Source organism: Erpetoichthys calabaricus, chromosome 8, assembly GCF_900747795.2.
Source record: "Erpetoichthys calabaricus chromosome 8, fErpCal1.3, whole genome shotgun sequence".
Taxonomy (NCBI): Eukaryota; Metazoa; Chordata; class Cladistia; order Polypteriformes; family Polypteridae; genus Erpetoichthys; species Erpetoichthys calabaricus.
In genome coordinates, this window is record NC_041401.2 from 115,399,412 (window position 1) to 115,424,590 (window position 25,179).

The 25,179-nt window shown below is 38.4% G+C and overlaps 1 protein-coding gene across 1 annotated transcript in view; it reads right to left on the reverse strand.

Moving 5' to 3' along the window:
* Nucleotides 1-25,179, reverse strand: part of cep104 (centrosomal protein 104) — a 203,366-nt gene that overhangs the window by 118,010 nt on the left and 60,177 nt on the right. The window contains exons 11-13 of the mRNA XM_028807321.2: nt 21,031-21,234; nt 15,278-15,445; nt 4,721-4,894 (exon numbers count right to left, since the gene is read on the reverse strand). Of these exons, the coding sequence (XP_028663154.2) occupies nt 4,721-4,894; nt 15,278-15,445; nt 21,031-21,234 (546 nt within the window). The remainder of the gene's footprint in view (nt 1-4,720; nt 4,895-15,277; nt 15,446-21,030; nt 21,235-25,179) is intronic.

The following is a 25,179-nucleotide window of genomic DNA, read 5'->3' on the forward strand; positions in this document are numbered from 1 at the left end:
CAGATACAAATGAAAAGTCTGTGCAGAGAAGAAAGGAAATGAAGTAAAGAGGAAAGATGGACTTGTTTAAAAAAGGTGGGGCCTTGCATCAATAAATGATTATTTCTGAAAATTATATACAGTAGATATGCACTTTTACGATATTCTAGAAAATTATTTGCTCTTAAATTAACATATTTGGGAAATTCTAAGTTTCATGTTTGCTCTGGTGTCCCATTCATTATTGCACTGCCATTGGAAGCAGCTAGAAAGAATTTTTCTGTTATTTATATATAATTCTTCACTTAACAGCACTTTACTTTAAGTAAATGTTCTGAGTATTTTCCTACATTAGCAGAACAGTACAATTAACACCAAATAATATTAATCGTTTTCCTGTAATATTGCATCATTTTCATATCAAAACTTAAGCAAATAACAAGAATTGGTGTCTTTTATGAAAAACGGGAAATATGCAAATATGATTTGGTTTGCATTCTAAAATGTGATTACAGGTCAGTCTTTAATATTACTAAACCTTAAAGGATCTGGCTATGACCATTCTAAGAAGGCATGTCTGTGCATGTGCATTATGAATTTGTAAAAGCTCTAATTGTACTTTGTCTGCAAACTTGTTACAGTGCACAGAGCCTGCATTTTAACAAGCATTATATGATAACAAATTGAATACAATTGAGTGCATGTTAATGAATCCCATTAAAAAACAAAAACATTGCCAGATTGTTTCTAGATTAGCTATGTAAGTGACTAGGGGGCTGGTAAGTACTGTATACTGAAACAATTTGGGAACAATGGAACTGAATTTTTTTTTTTTTTGTAGTTGGTGTAGCATTTTAAAGCCATACCTGATGAAGTACTTAGGAAAGGCTTCTGGTATTTCAAATGCCCCTTTAAAAAGTAGAAGTGAAGTTAGTGCCTTTATATCAAGTAAGCAAAAGAGAAAGCATCTTTAGAAAAATGCTAACATCTATCTTACTAAACCACAGTTAATTTATGCATGGCGGACGCACCGAGGAGCATGCGTACTGCGCCGTGGCGCCCACCCCAGAGTCAAACGCAGCGGCTTCCCAGAGTCAGTAGATGGCGCCCAAACAATACAACCTGTGAGCGCCCAAACAACACGATCTGTAGGGTCAAACGCAGCGGCTTCCCAAAACGCGGCGGATTCCCAGAGTCAGTGGGTGGCGCCCAAACAACACATCCTGTAAGCGCCCAAACAACACCACCTGTAAACTAGACTTAATGAACGAAGGCGCCCACACAAAGAAACCACTTTAGTTCAAATAGGGTTAGTCAATTAAATGGAAACTTTAACATGCCTACGACTTGTGAACTAAACCTGAGGTAAAGTGTGCACGCCAGGTTGTACAGCCGCCCAGACAATGAACGAGCGTGCCCACAACGCGCTTTTGACACAGCGCAGGCAAAGGAGGCACGTGTCCAAATGGAGGGAGCTCAACGATTAGTAATACAAACACGAGCCCGTTTGGATACAAACAATGAACGAAGGCGCCCACACAAAGAAACCGCTGTAAGCGCCCAAACAACACCACCTGTAAACTAGACCTAATGAACGAAGGCGCCCACACAAAGAAACCGCTTTAGTTCAAATAGTGTTATTCAATGAAATGGAAACTTTACCATGCCTACGACCTGTGAACTAAACCTGAGGTAAAGCGTGCACGCCAGGTTGTACAGCCGCCAGGACAATGAATGAGCGCGCCCACAACGCGCTTTTGACACAGCACAGGCAAAGGAGGCACATATCCAAATGGAGGGAGCTCAACGATTAGTAATACAAACACGAGCCCGTATGGATACAAACAATGAACGAAGGCGCCCACACAAAGAAACCGCTTTAGTTCAAATAGGGTTATTGAATTAAATGGAAACTTTACCATGCCTACAACCTGTGAACTACACCTGAGGTAAAGCGTGCACGGCAGGTTGTACAGCCGCCCGGACGCGACCACCCACACCACCGCATATACCCTCCATGATATTTCATCATGCGGTGGCTTCCCACCGAGGCGCACGCCCCAGAGTCAAATGCAGCGGCTTCCCAGAGTCAGTAGGTGGCCCCACAAACAACACAACCTGTTCGCTACACTTGCTCTAATCCACTATGCCAGTAATATAGATCACATAACGGTCACAGACTCAAACCCAGCGGCTTCCCCGACTCAGTGGCTGGCACACGAACACCACAACCTGTAAACTAAACTTGCTGTGCTCCACTCTGCCAGCAGTCGGTGTCAGCAAAGGCAACAGAATCACGTCTCCACAAAACGAAACCACTTTAGTACAGATATGCTTATTTCATTAAATGACATTTCCCCAGACACACCCACCCTCCATGATATGTCATCCATCCAAATATCGGACGGAACAAAAACTGATTGCCATTCTTGGATTTCCGATTCGCGGGCTTACTTGTACTGTAGAAAAGGGAGCTCTAAAAGACAGCTGACAGTGCTGACCAATCAGAAATAGAACAAGTGAAGATGGGTATTAAATAGGACAAGTTGGGTGGACTGCATCTCTTAACTGGCCTGTGAAAATCTGGAAACTCCAAAGGAGTGGCTGGAAGACATTGTTGAGGATACAGTAGCCTGGACTATCCAACTTAACAAGCTGCAGGCGCAACTCTCATCAGTAGCATGAAAAGTAAAGAGAATTGCAATGGACAAAATTTCAATATACCAATACCTGGGTCATGATATGATAATGTCATGTTTTTTATGTTTATAATTAAGTGTTGCAATTAATTGCTGCTATATATAGACACTTATTATTACCTTTTTGTGTGACAGAAGTTAAAGTCAACATCATATTCCTAAATTTAAACTTGTGTCAGTCTTTACAAATAAGAAAAACCCTTAAGTTCATCCACCTTAAATTTCAACTATATCAACAGTCTCCACATGAAGACTGGAAATACAGTATACAGTTATGGTACTTACACACACACACTCTAGTAAACAGTCCAATTTTACCTTTAAGTGAGTTCTTGAGAAATGAGCCCTTATGTTTGTAGCAACAATTTCAATCAATAATTGAGATTATAATGTTCTACATTTATATATGTAAAAACATCCATTTAAAATTTTTGGGGGGGGGGGTTCATTAATGTATTGCAATCATACCATTAATTTAAAATTTAGTGCAAAGCAATTTGTGTTGCAAAAGTTAAAGTCAACATCACACCCCTACATTTAAAAACATGTCACTCCTTACAAGCGTTATTATTATAACTTATTATTTGGAGTAAATGAGACATTAAACCGCCACAAAAAAACAAGGGTAAGGATCAGGCAGTGAATGTTAAAACAGAAAAGGGTAGAAAACCAAACCTGATTGAAAAAAACAGGCAAAGTCAAAAAACCTATACTTTTTGAAATAACTGCATTTATTTTAAAAATCAGCTAATATCATTTCCTTCTTAATTTTAGAATTTACACAAGATACACATTTGCCTCCTGTTCTTGTATGGCATTAATTACATCATGAGCTACCATTTGCGCAACGCTCCCTAAGTAATGGCAGTACTGTTCCTATTGACCAGCATGACAACCTGGAAGAATGTGTCACAGGCATACATGACAACAAAGAAAAATTCAGACAATAACCAAACATGATTATTTTCAAAATAAGATTCAAACAGAAGTAAAATTTTAATACTTTAAAAATTTGCCCTTTTATCTGTGAAATATGATTATCCAGTATAAATTAAAAGCAGGAAAAAAATAGTGCAACTTTTAAAAAATGTTGTTACATATTTACACAGTGGTTACTAAAAACACAATCTAGTTTCTGGTTTATTTTTTCTTATATTCTAAAGTTAAATAAGGAAACTTGAGAATGTCAAGTTGTTTCCTGTTCCTGTGTAATCATCTGCTTCCTTTATAAAGGAAAGCCGTACAGGCCTCCAAATTGTGAATTAATTCATCATAACGTTTTTTGCATGTTCTAGGCAATAAATAATATAATAATAAAACAAAAGAAATTAATTTGGTGCTAAACTTAAAATGACATAAAAATTATAATTTTCATGTCCTTTGGCTGTATGACCACTCTTTAAAAGACTGTCATGTAATTATTATTTTATTACGCTTTGCATTCCATAACTACTTTTAACATGCCAAAACTAAATAAGCCATCTGTCAAAATTTTTTTCTTTTGGAATGGAGTCAAAGAAAAGTGCTCTTTATTTAATGCATTAATAAAATATCCTTTTAACTAATTCCCTGCAAAAAGCAACCCTAGTGACAGAAAGCTGCCAATCTGAATCAACATTTGCTCTCAGTATTAAAAGCTCTAATGATGGATTTAAGTTCCAATTACAATTTGCTTACAATGATAGCTTTGTTTACAAAAGATTCTGAAAGTTTATATTTTTCTTATTCACAAACGTATTAATGATCTATTGAAGGGTATGCCTGATGTTTAGATGACTTCTGAAAGCTTAGTTTGTTATCAATGTAAAAAATTGGAATTAATGCAGATGTGATTATTTCAATAAATTGTATACTTTTAAATTTAAAAGAAATCAAGAATTTATAAGTCATTTCATATGAAACCAGAAAAACTGAACTGGACCTAATCTTAACACAACTAAGAATGCCATATTTTTTAAATTGTTTGAAGTGTTGCAATGAAACATGGCATTAAATACTGTTTTTTTTTTAATCCTTAGAAACAAACACCTGAATTACAGTACCTGGATAAAATTGATAGACACAACACGTAGTCGAGTAGTTGAATCACCAGTTTTAGCCAAGAGGTGAGGTAGAGTGCTCTCAACACAATGGGAGGTTTCAACTTTTCCAAGTTTATGTTTAGGGATGTACTGAGTTATAATCATCTTTAAAACCTTTAGTGAGGCTTGAAATACCTGCAAAAACAAAACGAGTTCAGAATAATTACCAGTGGCATTTTTGGTAAGAAAATTTAAAAAACAAAACATTACCAGTATGTTACTTTAATTCTTCAATAATATTAGTAACATTTTAGTTACTCTTATTTGAAAGGAAATTATTTAGGGTACATTCAGTTACAGGACTGAATTAGCAACAATTGTAAACAGAATTCTAAAGATGAATGTCTCATAAACATTAGATCATTAGATTTTTTAATTAATTAGGGTTTATTTTTAAATATTGCATTTTTCATTATAAGTCATTGCACCACTTAACGGAATGCCTTGCTGTCTTTAACAAGTAATACTGTGCAAAAAATTAGCTGGTTAAGAACACTCACATAAGAGAAATATTTAATGTAGTCAAATTACCTCAAATATCAAATATCACAAACTCTTGATGTGGACCGACAGACAGATAGAGTTGAAACACATGAGTCTGAGCACAGCTGACATTTTCAAACATGTCACTAAATTTATTTTGGAATGAACATATGGAACAACTCATGTAAATGCAAGAGTGGTGCCCCATCCAACTGTGCCTGCCTTGCATCTAGTGCAGAGTGAATTTGAAAATGCTCCCAGCTACCCTCAATAGAATAATTTGGTTATAGAATGGACGGGAGGTTCTATGCACAACTGTAGCCACATACATTACAAGCATAGGATGAATGGTAAGCCTTTGTTTATTTATCAGGGCTATGTATGATGCTGCAATTAATCTGGCCATCATTTATACTCCTTTATTTAAACATGTCACACTACAGATTAAAACAACTAGAGCTGACAGCTAATTTTTCACATTAACTTTCTGTTACTACAACCATGTATCAGGCATTTTTCTATTTTAAAACCAATTGCACAGATTTAATTGTTAACATAGATTTTTTTTACAGAACTTTTATGCTTCTTGAGGTGTAGCTACAACAGCAACAACTCTCTTCTCTCCCTCTCCCACCTCCCAACCTTTGCTTGTGCTTACCATTCCCAAGTTTTTTTGTGTGTTCTCTCATTAGTTTCTTGTAATTCCCACAGGTTGAGAACCATTTCACTAGAGCATTACACCCATGCCCTTTTCACATAATAGTTGTCCTCTGTCAGCTTCTTTCCATGATTTCTAAGGAGTGTATATATGACTTACCGTAGATACTCGCGTATAAGTCGAAAAATTTATGCCTTAAAATTCATTTAAAAAAACAGGATCGACTTATCCGCGGAGCAACACAATTTTCCATAGAATCTGGGTAATGACATTGTACACTCAACGCTTCACGGTGTTAAGTCCCTGGTCATCTGCCGTTTCCCATGGTCTTTGAAATAATTATAAGTCAGCAATACTATTGCTAATTAGCTAGTTTTTTTCTAATTTCATTAAATAATTCTTTAAACTGTGAAATACTTGAATCTGAGCATTAGCTTTTGCAGGTTTTGGATAACAAACATACCATTAGCTGCCACGTGCAACCAGATTTGGAATAAGAAGAACCAAGGTAACGCACGCTATCAATGCGATGCAAGCGCAGCCCGCGATTCAAAAAATTTCTCTGCCTACCTGTTTGTCTCGTCTGACAGTAGCTGAAAAGCAGCATCAGGAGAGAGCAGCCTGAAGTAGTCCAGCAGCGGGTGATCTGTCGTGTCCAACAGCAAGCCATGCTGTCTTGTGAAGTCCGGTAGCCAGTTCGGCTCCCACGGATTAATGTCTGGGTATTCCTCCCATGCGAACCTTGCCGTAGCTGCATCGGCTGCGCGAATGCGTTCAGCTAGCAGCCGATCAGCTGGCGCAGCATCGGCTGGTGTCCAATCAGCTGATGCCGGCTTCTCACTCTCTTGCTCGATTCCTGATCACTGTCAATAAAATCCGATTCTGAAAAATCAGAGTCCGACTCAGCGATAATGTGCAAAACATCGTCTGCCGAGAGTTTTCTTTTCTGCACTCGCTTCACTCCCTTGTGACATATCGACGCCATCTTGCCTTTGTTTACATTTCGCAACTCATGCACACGCAAGGATTAGTTGCCGAGTCAACGAGTCTAGCATTTCTCCAAGCACAGAGGGAATGCCTGTGACGTGACAGTGAGTTTTGTTGCCATTAACAGCTGATTGTCGCCCTCTATCTCTGATAGCTGTCAAGTTTTACCCTCAACTTATACGTGGGTCATAACAAATTTCGTAATTTTCGGCTTAAATAATACACTCGACTTATCTGCGAGATCGACTAATACGCGAGTATCTACGGTAATGAACTTTAGCACATTTAACCAGAGACAGCTATGCTTGCTAGTAGTTGTGATAGGTGAATATCAAAGGTGCTCCATAGCCACAGCATAATGAATTGTGCTTGAAGCATTCCTGGTACATGATCTCAGCTCCCATCAAATTTATTAGGGTAACATTTCATGAAAACAAATAGTACTTAACTTTTGCTATCTCATCAGTAGTTTTTATGTATAGCCTTAACTGTGAAATTCGCAAACAGTAAGGATAGGCAAATATTTACAGCTGTGCTCATTTTGTTTCTGAGAATATAGTTAATAAGAGCTGTAACCTTATTACCATTACTGAATTGTAAAGTTCAGGCTGTGTATGCACACACATGCAAGATTATGAATAAAACACTACAAGATCAACAGACTATTTCACATGTTACAAAAAGTAATATTATTCTTGATAAGAAAATGCATTGAGCATATGATGGAAGACTAGAAAAAATGGGTTAATATGACAAAATTGAGTTCGCTATAAATATCTTCATCATAAATTGAAATTACTTAATTTACATAACAGTGGCACTGTGTGGAACAGGGAGGGTAGTAATCCATCACAAGCAGAAAATCAAAAACAAAAAAAAACGTTTCATCATAAAAATATACATGTACATGCAGTCATCATTATCATTAGAATTAATAAGAGGCAAACGGAAAAAAAGTTAAACAATTTAAATGTTAAATCAAAACACAAGGACCAGGGCAAATAATGCTTTTAGAATCCAACTCCATCTAATGCTATGGTATTTACAGCTTTCCCCTATCTCAATATGTCCATAACTAAACATGTCAATCTACCAACCAACAAAAATTGAAAGTCAGGTTGGATGAAAATAAAAAAGTACACTAATACAGTAAAATACCTTGAAAGTACTGCAAGTCTTGTTAACTTTTCTATACAATTTAGCCAGTGCTGTTAGTGATATCACAGGAGGCAGCAAAACATAAAACAAGCAACATGTCTGCAATCTCTGTGTTAACAGGCTGGCTAATGTTACCTGAAATGCTGCACTAGCAAAATGGGCTGTAAACTTGTATAAGTGGTTGTCAAAAGTGTAGTCTGTGGATCACCTGCTTTACATGGGTGAGTCAAGTGTATCACAAGATGATAGTTATCATATCCGATTAAAGCAAGTTTAAAACAACTCAAATACTGTATGTCAAACCATTACATATGTATTTAGGTATTTATTTATAAGAATCGGACTGCTGCTCAACATCCATGTTACTAAATAATCATAGTTAGCCATCTAACACTACAACCATGAAGCACACCTTCCAAATTTCTGGCAGATGGTAAGAGTGGTTCATTAAGATTCAAATAAGCAAACAGGATTTATGAACAAGAAAGATTAATGAACAAAAGGAAAACTATGTTCATGCTGCCTTTAGTGCTTTTTATGCACACCTGTGTGCATTCATATCCGACATTACTCGTCTTTACAATAATTTTTCTAATAACTACCATCATCTCTACTTCTGAGCACTATGTAAGCAGCAGTCTTTTTACAGAAGCTCCATATTTCTCACAGTTTTTCTTTTTGTTCTGAAGTTATTTCCCAGTTACTAGTCTTATTTAAAATCAGAATTGATCTGGCTTCTAGCTTGTCACTCACAGTAGATCAATTGATTTTAAATTTTAAATTTACTGACGAACTACAATGCACACAAACCCAGGTGATGGCTTGTCATGACCAAGGTTATTATAGTTTTGCCTTCTTATATTAGTTTTTGTTTTTATATTTTTTCAGACCTTACTTGGAAATTCAGTTTAGTTTTACTTTTCCTTCATTGTGCATTTTTAGCTTTAATTTAGTTTTTATTTCACAAAGACATTTCTATTTTATTTTTATATCTATTAGTTTCAGTTTTAGATGTAGTAATTATGGTTATGTCACTGAGATTGCATTGGTGGTGAACCAGCTGAGGGTAGTGAAGGCTGCACGGATCTGTGGGATCCAGGGTGAACTTCTCAAGGCTGGTGGTAAGGTTGTCCTCTTGGCATTGCAAGCAATCTTTGCTTCCATTTGGAAATGGGCATCATCCCAGCTGACTGGAAAATAGGACTTGTTGTCCCTAACTGGAAAAGAAAGGGTGATCATCTGGATTGCGGCAACTACAGGGGGATAAACACTGCTCTCAGTGCTGGGTAAGATCCTTGCAAGGGTCATCCTCAATAGGATCCGTGACTACTTGCTAACCTACCAGCGACTGGAGCAGTCTGGTTTTATAACTAAGAAGACTATCATTAACCACATCCTGGCACTGAGGTTTCTTATGGAGCACAAACAAGAATATCGGCAGAGTTCCTTTGCACTCTTTGTCGATGTTCGTTAAGCGTTCGACTCAGTTGATCGAGCTGCCCTGTGGGACATCATGAGACTTCGCTGGATCCCCTCAAAGTTGCTGGATATCATTGATAGCCTGTACACTGGTACTGTGAGTACTGTGCAGAGTGGAGGCAGAACCTCTGCGTTTTTCCCAGTTGATTCAGGGGATCATCATGGGTGTGTTCTTGCTCCTGCTCTGTTCAGTGCTTGCATGGACTGGGTGTTGGGCAAAGCCGTGGGGTCCAGCAGCTGCAGAGCATCTGTTGGTGAAGAGAGGGCTCTCAAGGGACTGAGCGAGGAGTCTGAGTGTATGGGCTTGTGAGTGTCCTGGATAAGAACCATGACTGAGGCCTTTAATGACCTCTTGGGCACAGCAATCAGGAATATGTCTGTCTGTGGAGAGTGATGACCTTGTAGAGATTTTTACTAACAGTACCCTCAGCAACGACATTCATGTCTCTAGTGACTCTACTTATGAAGTCAGTAGACAGATTGGAAGAGCATGGAGGGGTCATGATGTCACTGGAAAGGGGTGTGTGGTGTTCCCGATATCTTTGCAAAAGTACGAAGGTCCAAGTCTTTAGAGTCCTGGTACTTCCTGTTTTGCTATATGGCAGTATCCAGTGACCTGAGACAAAAAATGGACTCCTTTGGTACTGTGTCTCTTTGGGAGAATTCCTGGGTACTGCTGGTTTGACTTTGTGTCGAATGAGTGGTTGCTCATGGAGTGAGGGAGCGTCAGTTACAGCACTACGACCATGTGGCGCAATCCCCTGAGGGTGATCTGGCTTTCAGGATCCTTATTGTTGAGGATCCAAGCAGCTGGATCAGGCCAATGGGACACCCATGTAACACCTGGCTGCGGCAGATAGATGGCCATTTCCAGATGGTAGCACTTGACCTCTTGTCTGCCTGAGCTGAAACCAGGATCTCAAGTTGTGTCATTGTGTGATGGGTTCTGCTATGTGCTGTACCAATTTCCAGTTTCCAATTGCCTTTGGATTATCTAGGACACTGAACTCACTGACACTGATTTTTTTTTTGTATTTTTTTCAAAATGAAAGGCCAACACTTCTAAGGTTAATAATTCTCTGTCTCATTTTATTTGTTAATTGCCATTTTCTTGTCATTATCACTGGAATTTACAACGTTTTACAGTTGTCCAAGTAGTACTTCAGAGGGTATAGTAGCACAGACACTGTGCTTTAAGACAGACAAAGGGTTTTTAAGTATTCTACAGAACCTGGGACACCTGTGCAAATTGTTTGCTTCAACTTGCAAGGCTTAATTTACTTTAATTGCTGAAGAACATCTGTAGGATGTAACTTATGTTCCCTGGAGAAGGCCCATTTGTAATATTCTGAAACATCCTACTGTTTTGTAGTTTTTGCTAACTTAAACTTTAAATATACTGTATATATATTGTTATTATACTGTATATATACACACACATACATACACTATATGGACAAAAGTTTTGGGATGCCTGACCATTACACCAATAGGGACTTTAATAACACTGCATTCAAAACATAGATTTTATTATGGAGTTGGTCAATTGCAGCTATAATGGCTTCCACTATTCTTGGAGATTTTGAAGTGTTTCTGTGGGAATTTGTACCCATTCATTCTGTAAAGCATTTATGAGGTTAGGCATTGATATTGGATGAGAAGGCTTGGCTGGCAATCTCTGTTCCAGTTCATCCCAAAGGTGTTCGATGGGGTTGAAGTCAGAGCTCTGTGCAGGCCAGTCAAGTTCTTCCACACCAAACTCATCCAACCATGTCTTTATGGACCTTGCTTAGTAAACACGGGAATACAGTCATGCTGGAATAGGAAAGGGCCACAAAGTTGGAAGTATAGTGTTGTCCAAAATGTCTTGGTATGTTAAAGCATTAAGATTGCCCTTCATTGGAAGTAAGGGGACTAGCCCAAAGCGTGATTCTTCACTCCATAAAACACGATTCTACTGCTTCACAGTCCAGTGGCAGTGTGTTTTACACCATTCCATCCAACTCTTGGCATTGAACTTGGTGATGTGAGGCATGCATGCAGCTGCTTGGCAATGGAAACCCATTCCATGGAGCTTCCACTGCACAGTTTTAGTGCTTACATTAATGTCAGTGGAAGTTTGGAACTCTTCAGCTATGGAATCACCAGAGTGTTGGTGACTTTTACGCACCATGCACCTTAGCAGTTGTTGACCCCGTTCTGTGACTTTACATGGTCTTCCTATTCATGGCTGAGTTGCTGTTGTTCATAAATGCTTCCACTTTCCAATAATACCACTTACAGTTGACCGTGGAATATCCAACAGGGATGAAATTTCACGAGCCATCTTATTGCAAAGGTGGTATCACTGTATCAAGCTTGAAATCACTGAGCTCTTCAGAACGACCCATTTTGTTTCACAAATGCTTGCGAATGGAGACTGCACCACTAGGTGCTTGATTTTATACACCTGTGGCAATAGGGCTGATTGAAACATCTGAATTCAATATTTAAGAAGTGTTCCCCAATACTTTTGTTTATAATACACACACACTAGGGCTGGGTGATTTTTCTATTTCTTGATTAAATCGTTTAACATGAATTGATGTTTTAAAATGAGACTCAAACGTGAACATTCACAATTTTTTTAACCAAATGGTACAGTTAAACAGTCAAGCAAACACCTTAGTTTAATCAGCAGGTCAAATTTGTACAGTCTAAAGATAATGTAGTAATGATCTGGCCAAAAATCTCTGTGAAGGAGGGTGTATCAAGAGATAAGTTCATGCAAATAGGGCTGCTCAGGACACCACATATGAGGTGAGCACAGAGGAGCTATATCAGCTCACTCTCCTTGCAAAGCAGAAATTTAGATGCCATGGGGCGGGGATTGGGCATGAAAATGGGGTGCAAATTATGCAAAGCGCAAAAACAATAATCAATATAACAGGTCTCGTGCAGTTAAGACGTTGTCTATAAATGACACACTGCAAATAATCGGTCCAAAATAATTAGAGGCAGAAAGAAAAGGACTATTTAGTATGTACAGGTTCTACATTTAAAGTTCTGCAGCCAAAAACTGTCCCCAAACTGTAAGTAATCTGAGGTTCTCTCAGCACAAGCACAAGATACAAGGGGTCATCCAGTCCCCATTCACGTGCTGACGCTACCTACATTAGATACTGTTGAACCAATGGGAAGCGGCTATAACTGCACTGTTGCTATGGCTCTGCAACTGCTGCAGCTCACTCTCTATGATAAGCCCTTCTCTGCCTTCGTGTATCTGCCAACCACTTATACAGTACAAGGACCTATGCATCACAAAGGTGAACTTTTTGGGACAACAGATTTGTGTTCGACAGCATGCCTCCGGTGTAGGCCTCCACCAGAGGCACTCCCTGGGACGGACAGACGCTGAACATTTTGCATGCCGTTATTAACGCACAAAGCTGACCTGACTATATATTCTATGCATCCATGCTTGTGCTGCGAGAAAAAGGGTAAATGCACTCTATTTAATAAAATGTGGGATTTAAATAGTTAACTCTCATTCACTTGAGCACAAAACCTGTTATTTTGTACTGGCACTAAGGTACTGTACCACAAGCATAGATCATACAAGGCATGCTCCCTGTTATATACCCAGTTAGACAGTGAGATTATGTCATGAGCAGAGAGTGACTTGTCTGGGACCAAGGGAAGAAAACACCAGAGCTGGCCATCATGTCTTATTACCCTGCAACAGTGGCTACCCTACAATGGGAAGAAGAACAAGTGGGATGTCATAAATGGGTGGTCAAAGGGCTACCAGAGCGTACTTGGAAGAAAAAACTCCTATACAGGAGCTCATGCTGGCGACTCATAGTTACAGTAGAGGAAAGAAGCTGGCTTGTGTGCTCTGCAACATAAACTGTGTGTTTAAGAGGAAAAAATGAAAAAGAAAAATCACCAGTGGTAAAGGCATGTCTTAGGTAGAGAGATGAGCAGTGAGTACAAAAAAAAAAAACTGCAGGAAATTTAAGGAATGGTTCCTGTAAGTGATGTGAAAAGAATGTGGAAGCCACAGGAAAAAATAATTAGGGCTGCAAATGTAAAAACAAATTGCAAAAGGAGTGCTGAAAAGTTTATACTAAAGGATGGAAGGACAGGGGAAGACACAGCATGCACGGGGCATTGTCTACCCCGGACTGCTAGATGGCAGCCGCCCCCTGGGTTGTGGCAGTGCCATGGTTTCCCATAGCGCATCATGGGAATTGGAGTTTGTCAGCCCAGCCCTGCTGGGTTACATGGGTGCTACCATGGGCTGCTGCAGGGACTAGGCAACCCCACTTTGTGGGGCTCCAGCCTTATCCGGAAGTGCTTCTGGGCCAAGCCTTTGGAACACCGGAAGTACTTCTAGGGAATCACATAAAAGAAGCTGCCTGCCACAACTCTGAGAGCCAGAGTTGGAAGGAAGGACACAAAGCTTCCTGGCAGGAGCATAGGAGGTAGAGAGAGAAAGAGACTCAAAGATGAGAGAGTGTTGCTATTGTGCTTATTGGCTGTATTGTGCTTGGTAATGTGGGAAACACACAAAGGGTATCCCACAACACAAAATAAAAGAGTCGTTTGTTTGTAGCACTTGTGTCTGTCAGGTGTTTGGGGAGCTGTATCGACCTCTGGTGGTCACAGAATATATACATTTTTGTAATTCTAAGAAGGATGCAATTGTATTTTCTTTCAGTTTACAAAATGAAAACAACTTTGTCATTTTGTTGTTTTTTTAGTTGAAAGTGATGTATGTGTTAAGATATTTAAATAAATCGTAAGTAAATCAGAAATTGTCCAGAAATATAAAAAACAAAGGTTTTATTGTTTTGCCATATCATCCAGACCTGATACACACACACAAATTATAGAGTAAGCTGCCAGTTACCAAAGGAGATGAATTCTAAGAAAGTGAAACACTATTAAAAATAACTTTAAATGGAGTATGTATATATGTATTTAATTAGATTCAAATATAGAAGAACAATACTGAACTTTTGAGTGATATATATTTTTATATGAAATTTACTGCCAGTAACTATACATTAGATGAGGAAACAGAGTTTTCCACAAAGAATAGCTTCTTAATGAAGTAGGTGTTGAAAGTTGTTTGTATTGAGTTGTCTCTTATGAAGTTGTTGGCAGAAGGATATAATTTCAAGTACATTCCACTTTGCCTTCAAGCTTTTCTAATATTATTATTATTCATTATTTACATGATTGTAGTTATGCTGTTCCTGTAGCTTATGTGCACTAACATCACTTGCAGGCTTCTTTCCTCAGACACGATGGGTGATAATCACTGAACAATTCACTAAAATGTACACTGTACCTGACCACATATATTTATTCTGTATGAAACATGGTGAATGACAGTAAGCAACTATGTGGGTGATGGCAGTTGTCAGGTATGCACTATAACAAGACATTCTTTAACAGGGCATCATTAAGATGGGTCTTACTGTATTATATTGTATACACACATACATACTATGTTATGCAAGTTTTTTTTAATTTTAAAGTGATAAAATAAACAAAGCTTTACGCTACTAACTACAGGTTTTCCACATTTCTAATTAAAGCGATAAAAGAACTATGTTTTAGTTCATATGATTTCAGTAAAATATAATCAATGTTTACATACCTGTGACCTTTAAATCACTACAGTTTAAAATCATTTTAAACAAAATTCACTTTTAAGAATATATTGAAAACGAAGCAAAGAAAAAAAAACATTTTGTTCTTACTGATGAAACTTTGTCCAAAAGGCCTCTCCGGACAAGAAAGATAGCAGCACGCATCATAGTTTTCAAATCTTCTTTTGATGTTCCCATTGGCACATCCATTAGTTTCCTATAGACAGCTAATAAGGCATCCTCACGATAGGACCAGGTTTTGGAATAAGCTCCTGCCACCTAAAGAATTAGAAAGCACAATCTATAACTATTAGCAATTACTTTAATCAAACAATTTTAATACACAGAAAAAGGTAAATCTAAGATCTGATTTTGATGGTATTATCTACTGAAAAAAATGATAAAACAATTATTGTTCTAAGACATTTAAGAGATTATTATTTTTTCAAAACAATTGAGAAAAAGTAATAAAAGTATAAAGCAACAAAGTGTCCAGGTAGCTTCAACGTTAATTAAGGCCCAAGGGGGCTGGGCTATGTTTGTCTTAAAGAAATACTCAATCCAAAAAATATATATTTTTTATGTTACTTACCCTATTTACATTGAAATAGTAATGGTATGCATGCATGACTGCCACAGTATGTATTACCTTCCACTTGTGTCAATGACCCAGTCAAAACAGGCTTCTTCAAAGAAGTTTTTGATGTGCTAATTGGGAGTGAACTTGACATAGTTAACCCTACTTTAGATAAGGTGTCTTCCCAGGAGTCTTTGAAGACTGCACTGATTTAACACTAGAATCCATGAAGCCTACAAAAATGTTTGTAATGCTGGGCCACCTTAAATTCCATCGCACCTCCTCATCAGCGTCTTTGTTTTGCAAATGTGTAAATCAGCAGTGGCAGCAGTCAGCCTGCTCACTCATCCCCCACTGAGGCAGACGAAGTCAAACACAAAATTCCCAGAGATGAAGTCTGGTAGTTATCTGGGAGTTAGGTGTCTGGAATTGTATAGGGTAAATAATATATTGTTATTTAGAATACATACATTTCATGTATGTTCCGTCTCTACAATGATCTAGGTAAATGTAGGATGACAGGAAATGCAAGGCAAGAAACGTTGAACACATAACTAAAACAGACAACTTTTTTCATGTTATAATAATGACAAAATGCTGACGTGAAGTGTATAATGTGTGAAGACTGAAGTCCAAATATCAAATAAACACTTTCATAAAAGGTATAACAAAACGTGTGCTTTGATTCAAGAATATAACTGAAGAAATAAAAATTGTTCAATTTACATGTTGCTGTCAATGTGTAAAAACCGAAGCCCAAATATCAATTGACATAATATAGACATGTCCTCTTGGCTGGTGCAGAGGTACGAACTGCTGTCTCATAATCAATAAAACATACATTTGATTTGACTCTATAACACCCTCCCTCTATAGACCAGATTATTGACAACCTCATTACCTCTGATGTTACTTCCAGTGTCTGAATCACCTCTTCATTCCTGGCTAGCATTTAACCAAAGTGTCACCATCTTAGATAGTGTGATCTGAGACTTGCATCATTAGTGACGCTCTTTTGCTGAAAAGCTACATTTATTCCTTGCATTTACAATATACAGGGTGACGGTGTTGCCCCAAAACTTTTTGTCTCTGTTCTCTTTTACAATATCTTGTAAAGCACTTGGAGCTACATGTCTTGTATGATAAAGTGTGCTACATAAATAAATGTTGCTAAGACTACATTGTAACTGACTAGCATGGTTCTTACAGCTGTAAAAGTCAGTTGTCAGACAATTATTCGCGTCCTTACTGAAATACTGAAAAGCTGCAATTATTTCTGGCCTTTACAATATTACAGGGTCACTGTCTCCCCCCCCAAATCTTTATCTCTGTCTTGTTCTCTTTTACAGTGGTGTAGTTGGCAGCATCAATGAAGATTCAGAAGACAAATGAGCCCAGGATGTCGCAACAACTTTGTGGGCCAGGGCAGCAGAGTTACAGGCACTCCAAATCCAGGTGGGAGAGCAATGGACTGAGCTTGCTGAGGTGGAGTTGTATAACCAACCATGTAGGGTCATCCAGCAGGAACAGCGAATAGGACCATCCCATGTATAGTTTCCTTTACATTCTGATAACAATGTTGAGATTTATTTCCTTATATTTCAGCCAATGCATGTCTCATCCTATGCCATCGAGACCACACTTTGTATTAAATAATGATTTATTGTATCATGTAGGACAAGATGAGGACACTGCTGCCAGTTGTCCACACCCACTGGTGGCAGGTCTGTGAACTAGCTCATGCCCACCTCCTAGGCATCCATTTGGGGACTAAGAAAGCATTAGTGCAGATTAAACTCTGATTTTTTTTAACTGGAATAAATGAGGTATGCCACTTTTGTGCATCCTGTTCATAATGTCAATTGCAGCAGATTCCTCGGGAAGGACTGTGCTCCTCTGATTCTCGTGCCCCTCACTGGCACTCTATTTGAGTGTATTGGGGTTAACATTGTAGGAACCCATGAGCCCTAAGCCTGCAGCCATAAATATATACTTGTGCTGGTGGATTATGTTACACGATACCCTGAGGGGATCCCCTTGAGAGTTGCCATTTCCAAAAATATCGCATGGGAACTGGTAGGGTTCTTTGCACATGTCAGCATCCCTAAGGAAGTCTTAACAAACCAGGGAATGCCCTTCATCTTGGAGACGTTCAGGAAGGTTGCCGGAGCAGTTCCATCAAATGCACAAACAGATACTATGCAAGGTGGTTAGTGAGGAAGGACATTCTAACTGCTTACCGGGAGGTTTTCATAAGCATCTACAGGGTTCTCCCTTTTTGAGTTGTTATATAGATGACAACCCAGAGAACTATTTAACATTCTAAAAGAATGATGTGAAGATGAGGTATTCCATTCCACAAATATTCTTGAAACATCATGCAATTATGAAATAGATTTGCTAAAAATTCAGCCTACATTAAATGAATATTGGACCATGCTTAATTAGCACAGGCCCACTGTTACGATCGTGGCACTACGCCCCACGACTGTGTCATGATACCCATTCTCATTTCCCATTTTAAGTAACTGGCCCGTTGGCAGGGCCCCGGCGAAATTAAGGGAAGAAAGGAACTGGTCGATTATTTGGTGAAATAACCAAATCCCCAACCTCCGGAAAGAGTTTACCATGTCATTCTGTTGAAGCCATGGAAGGACAGAGAACCTAATCTCAACTCCAGACAACCTGGTTCTTTCTTTGCACTAAAAAATGCAATTAGTTTCAGAACCAATTTGAGACCTAAACAATGATAAGAGCTTGACTCCATTTTGTCGAAAAACAAAGAAGGACCTCTCTGATTACTCATGACATCATGACAGAGCTGGGAGTAGTCGTCCGAGAATTCCCATACAGTCCCTCCCTCAGAAGCAAAACATGCAGAAGTGGAGCTTAAGATCAAGTGAATGTCGGACCTTGTTGTAAAAGAGGCAAGTTTTAGTCCCATCGTTCTGGTCCCAAAGCCCAATGGAAGCTGGAGCTTCAGCAACGACTTCCACCCACTTAATCAAGTCTCCCAATTTTATACTTATCTGATACCACACATGGATGAACTTCTTGAGCAGCTTGGTATAATACTTGACCACTCTAAACATGGCACAAGTGTACTGGAAAATTCTTTTAACAGAATTCGCAAAGGAAAAGCCCACTTTCAGCACCCCTAATGGCCTCTGGCAGTACTGCGTTCTCCCATTTGGACTGCACAGGGTTCCAGTGACTTTCCAAAGTCTGATGGACAGAACACAATTCCTATAGTGCCACCTACCTGAACGACGCCATCATGAATTCCGGCACTTGGGAGGAACATGTTGCACTATGTTTGTGCCATGCTTCTGACACTGCTTCGGATCAATCCATAGAAATACTATTTTGAGTTGACACAGGCCAAATACAGTACGTCCACAGTGTGCAAAGGTTGATGCCATCACAAAATGATCCAATAGAAAATAAAGCTTTTGACACCTTTGATTACTTTATTTGAAAATTACATTGGACGTTCCAGCATATTTATCAACTCAATTTCAGTTAAGAAATGTTAAGACAGTATTTTGATATTATATGCTGAAGTTAGACTTAGTTTTCCTCAGAGCTCAGTACTCTTACGTTGCTTGCTGCACATTAGATAAAAATATAGGAAAATACAGGTAATGTTTTGTCTAGCGTCACATGGTTAAAGTCTCCAGTGATTAGCACAAGCGCATCAGGGTGCTGCGTTTGTAACTTAGCAACAGCAGAATGGATGATGTCACTCGCTGCCTCCACGTCCGCCCGAGGAGGGATGTAAACGATAACAACAATGACGTGTCCAAACTCTCTGGGCAAGTAATAGTAATTACAGCCATTAGCAGTGTGTCTGTCTACGGAGAGAATGTTGACCTTGTCGAGAGATTTACTTACCTCTGCAGTGACATTCATGTCTCTGGTGAGTCTTCCTATGAAGTTAATACTGTATATATTTGCGCAATAGGTCGCTGGAAAAAGGTGTGTGGCGCTCTTGATATCTATGCAAAAGGACGAAGGTCCAAGTCTTTAGAGTCCTGTTGCTTCCTGTCTTGCTATATGGTTGTGAGACATTGACGTAATCCAGTGACCTGAGATGAAGACTGAACTCCTTTGGTACTGTGTCTCTCCAGAAAATCCTTGGGTACCGTTGGTTTGACCTTGTGTTGAATGAGTGGTTGCTCATGAAGTCCCGAATGAGGCACATTACCTGCATTGTGAGGGAGCATCAGTTACAGCACTACGGCCATGTGACACATTTCCCTGAAGGTGATCCAGCTCGTAGGATTCTCATTGTTCAGTACTCGAGTGGCTGGACCAAGCCAAGGGGTCACCTACGTAATACCTGGCTATGGCAGATAGAAGGTCATCTCCGGAGGGTGGGACTGGACCACATGTTTGCCTGGGGGGTTGCCAACCGAGATCCCGAGCTGTTTCATCATATGGTGGGTGAAGCAACGCACTGTACCAGTGCATGCTCCCCAACTTGAATTTGAACTTGTACCTTTTGTGAAAGTGTTTATTTGATATTTGGAGTTCAGTCTTCACACATTATGCACTTGTCTACATTTTGTCAATTATTACTAAAACATGAAAAATGTTTCTGTTTTAGCTATGTGTTCAACATTTCTTAGCTCGCATTTCCTGTCATTCTACATTTACATAGATCATTGTAGAGACGGAACACACATGAAATGTATGTATTTAAAATTACGATATACTGTATTATTTCCTGTGATTATTTCCTGTGATTATATTTAATCATGTACTGCTTTCTTGATCACATGTCTCAGAAGCTAATAAGATCAACTATCAGTTAGTTGTGGATTTTCTTGCCTACGTTACATTGTCTTTTTCAACTCTAGGAGGTTCTGTGTCACTATCAAAAAAATTCAAGAAATCTGAGAATAAAATCAACATACAATTCCTACTCGTGACTCATTTTGAAATTACTTGCATTTTTGATTTAAAGTACAGTAATAGTACTTCACTGTGTTTTACTTGCAAATCTCAAATGTTTTTTTACAAAATAAGCAATCAACCATTACACATTTTTTTCAATATTTCCAATACCAGACATTTCAGTGGAGATTTCACTTTAAATTCAAAATAAGGTTATGAATGTTAGCTGGAACAGGACTTGTTCAGTAGCCAAGGGCTTTCTGTATTTAATTATATTTAAATTATTTTCAAATAGTATAGTAAAGAAGGCAAATTTCTTAAAGTTAAAAAAAACTCATTACATTAATAGCACTACTAAAATATAAATTAATATACTTTGCTAACTTACCAAGCCTTCACCATACACGTCAATTGGGAAACTGGCCTCCCTCAGAACCTTTTCTGTTAAGGGCTCTGGTTCACCAGTGATGCCTGTTCCTTGAGCAGTTCTGTCTGAATCTGGAGGTGAGGGTTCTGAAGGAAAACTCTGCTGTTCACCAATTTGTTTTTGAAGAGCAGGTAGAGGTCTTTCATCATATGGCAAAGAATTAACCTGTAATGGAAAGACAGTTCTTTACTACCACTCTTATATAAAAGCACATTGGAGATTGTAAAAGAATCTTAATTGTACTTACAGTATATACATTGAAGTATATACACAAGGGGCGATAAGAAAAAATTTTGAGTCTGGCCAAAAAAGTGCAATGCTAGTAAAAACCAAAGTATACTTTTTATTATACTCACTATAAATATTGTTTGTTACAACACTCAAAAAACTGGGAAAAAGCAAGTAGTTTCTTTGGTATATGCAACCATTCTTCTGTAGCGGACTAGACATCTTTATAATTAACAAAGCATGTCCCCAATGTCATGATATAGGTTGAGTTTTAGGGTCCTGTTTCCGCATTAGATTCCATTTTGTACAATTGTCGTTTGGGTCACGTCTCCTCTTTCTAGGGGTGTGGTCTCTGGGGTATAAAAGGTCAGCATTTGAACCAAGCTGCAGATGAATCCTTTAAACACAAATTCTCTTTTTGCTAATGGTCTTCGTGTCTTGCCTATTTTGACTTCTAGTCTGATTTTGATTTTGACTCTTGCATCTCATCTGGGTTTTGATTGCTTTGTTTAAATTCTATTTGTTTGTTTGTTTTTTTTTTTTGTTTTTTTTTTGCCATTTGCACGCTTCTCCCAGTTTGTCTAAAAAAATTACTTATCTATCCCTGTCCAGCCAGGACACCAAGCATGTGGAGAAATATGTGGTAGTCACCCAGGGCGTTATCTGAAAAACAAGGTTGGTTTACCACCTCTTTCAATCCAAAGTATCACAAAGCAGCCTTTGAAATCCACCAACATAAGTATTGCACAGTCATAAATAAGTAGTGGCACAGTCAAAACGCGTTTCTGAATGCTTTTACTTGATTGACAGCCAACTGAAAATGCAAATTAGGATTATATTGACCAGTTAAATTAATCTTTTGAGTCATGTAGTCACTGTGGACCATACCCATAACATCATTAAGAAATTATGCACATGATGTTACCAACACTGGTTTCTTATGAAATAATTGTGTCCAGTTGTATTCCAGTTATTGCTTGGACTAAAACTGATGTAGCTAAATGCCATCCCCAGTTGTGAATTGCTTCTTAATTTTTTTCCAGTCCAAACTCATTAGCTTCTGATTCTCCCTGGAACATCAGAAGTAGTGATGCCTCACTACTGGATTCAATATTCTGGGTGCCCATTATGCACAGGCTTTGCTTACTTCCTCATCTGGCTAATAACACTGTCACTCTTTTGATTTCCCATTATACAAGATAAAAACATTTTCTTATTTCATAAATGTTGATAGCCTGGAAAAATTGGGTCACTTTCAAAAGATGTATTTCTCTTGATTACTCTTAAAAGAAGCCCATCTCTGGATTATGATATACAGAAAGGAACAGTTCTGGTTATCTGGTGATATTCCTATTGATTAGTTGCTGATTTTCAATAGACAGTGATCAATAAATTGTTCGATCTCAAAATATGTTTTTTTGCAGCATCAGCTTTTTTAGCTTTAGAGTAATTTAGTTGTAGTGCTTGTTTATGTAATGCAAGATATTAAGATAGTTAAGCCTGCATATGTGTTCTTCTTGCTATAAGAACTGTCCGTAGACATAAAGCGGTGAAGCAGTTTTTAGCAAAGAAAGTTGACCGAAATATTGTTTTTCATATTAAATTACATTACAGTAAAGAAATAAGAGTAATCAACTGAGAAAATAGAATCAGAGAAGTCATTTTATGAAATTAGACAAATGGCAAGAAAAGCTGTTTTAATGAATTCAGACCACTTATTTTCCATTAACACACACACTGTTTGCCTTGACTGTGGACAGTCAGCTAGCTTGTATTTATCACAGCAGTTCACATTTTTAATTACAACAAAAGCAGATAAATAAGATTTTGCAATCGTTGCACATTAGTAATGAGCGAACCCTGCAGAGTTCACTTCATCATGAGTTTAGCGAAATCATAGAAATGTTCAGGATCCAAAACAAAGTCTGTGAAATGCATTGATGTCAATGAGAAAGTATGAATGAAATGAAATACTTTGAGTGGAAAAATAAGGGTGCAATTAGGGTCTCAGGAAGCATCTGCCAACTATGCTGGACCAATTACTGTGGGCAAAAATGTGATCTGAGATGTGAGACAGCAGTGCTAACAACTATGCCACTGTGCCACTAACAACAAAAGACCCAGACGAAGATAACCACATTCAAAATACAATAAATGGTCAAGAAGTATTATATATACACACGCACACAAACATACATACATGTATATATATACACATATATATATATATATATATATATATATATATATATATATATATATATATATATATATATAGATATATATATATATATATATATATATACACACACATTATATATATATATATATATATATATATATATATATATATATATATATATATATATATATATATATATATATATATATATATATATATATATATACAACCCCAAATCAGAAAACGTTGGGTCAGTGTGGAAAATGTGAATAAAAAAAGAAAAAAGCAAGTTATAAATTCTCCTCAAATTTTATTTCATTGCAGACAGTATGAACACAAAATAATTCATGTTTTTTTTTTGTCAACATCATTTGATTTGTAAATAAATATCCATTCTTGCCATTCAGGCTTGCAACACATTTCAAAAAAATTTGGGATGGGGGCAATTAAGGGGTAGTAATGAGGTATAATTACTAAATAATGATGTGATTTGAAACTGGTGATGTTAACAGGTGATTGCAATCATGATTTGGTACAAACATATATATATATATATATATATATATATATATATATATATATATATATATATATCCATCCATCCATTTTCCAACCCGCTGAATCCGAACACAGGGTCACGGGGGTCTGCTGGAGCCAATCCCAGCCAACACAGGGCACAAGGCAGGAACCAATCCTGGGCAGGGTGCCAATCCACCGCAGGACACACACAAACACACCCACACACCAAGCACACACTAGGGCCAATTTAGAATCGCCAATCCACCTAACCTGCATGTTTTTGGACTGTGGGAGGAAACCGGAGCGCCCGGAGGAAACCCACGCAGGCACGGGGAGAACATGCAAACTCCACGCAGGGAGGACCCAGGAAGCGAACCCAGGTCCCCAGGTCTCCCAACTGCGAGGCAGCAGCGCTACCCACTGCGCCACCGTGCCGCCTATATATATATATATATATATATATATATATATATCATTGTGCTCACAGAGTTCCTGTCTTGGAGCACACACTAGCAGCAACCTGGGACTGGCTTATTCCAATGCTCTTGTAAACAGTAATAACTATTTTGTTATTTTTATTATTTCACAGGGTCACATGTGTTTTCTTTCTCAGGGAGGGCTCCTTTAAGCCATGTTTGGATCATAGCTGAAAAACAAGGCTAATTATGCATGCAAATAAGCCAAGTGGTGCAACACTGCCAGCTGCACAGGGTTCAGTGCTGTTTACCCTGTAGCAGAACTCGAGGTTAAAGAGAGAAAAGGGCTTGTCGACTATTTGGTAAAACAGCCAAACCGCCGACTGAGCGAGAGGGTGTACCATGTCAACTTGTTAAAGCCGTAGAAGGACAGGGAAGACCTCCCTCTCTCCGGCCCGACCCACTCCCTTTTCTCAAAAACATCTGTCCTTAACCTCGGTCCCAATTTGAGTCCCCACCAAAGACAGGAGCTGGAGTATGTGATCCTGTCTATCCCGGAAGTGGTTAGTGAAGCCCTGGGCTGCACCTCGCTGATTCAGCATGAAATTGTGACGGACCCTGGGGTGATCATCAGAGAATGCCCCTATCGCCTCCCGGAGGCAAAACGTGCAGAGGTGGAGTTAGAGGTCCAGCGTATGCTGGATCTGGATATCATTGAAGAAAGTCACAGCCTGTGGTCCATTCCCATCATCCTCTTTTCTAAGC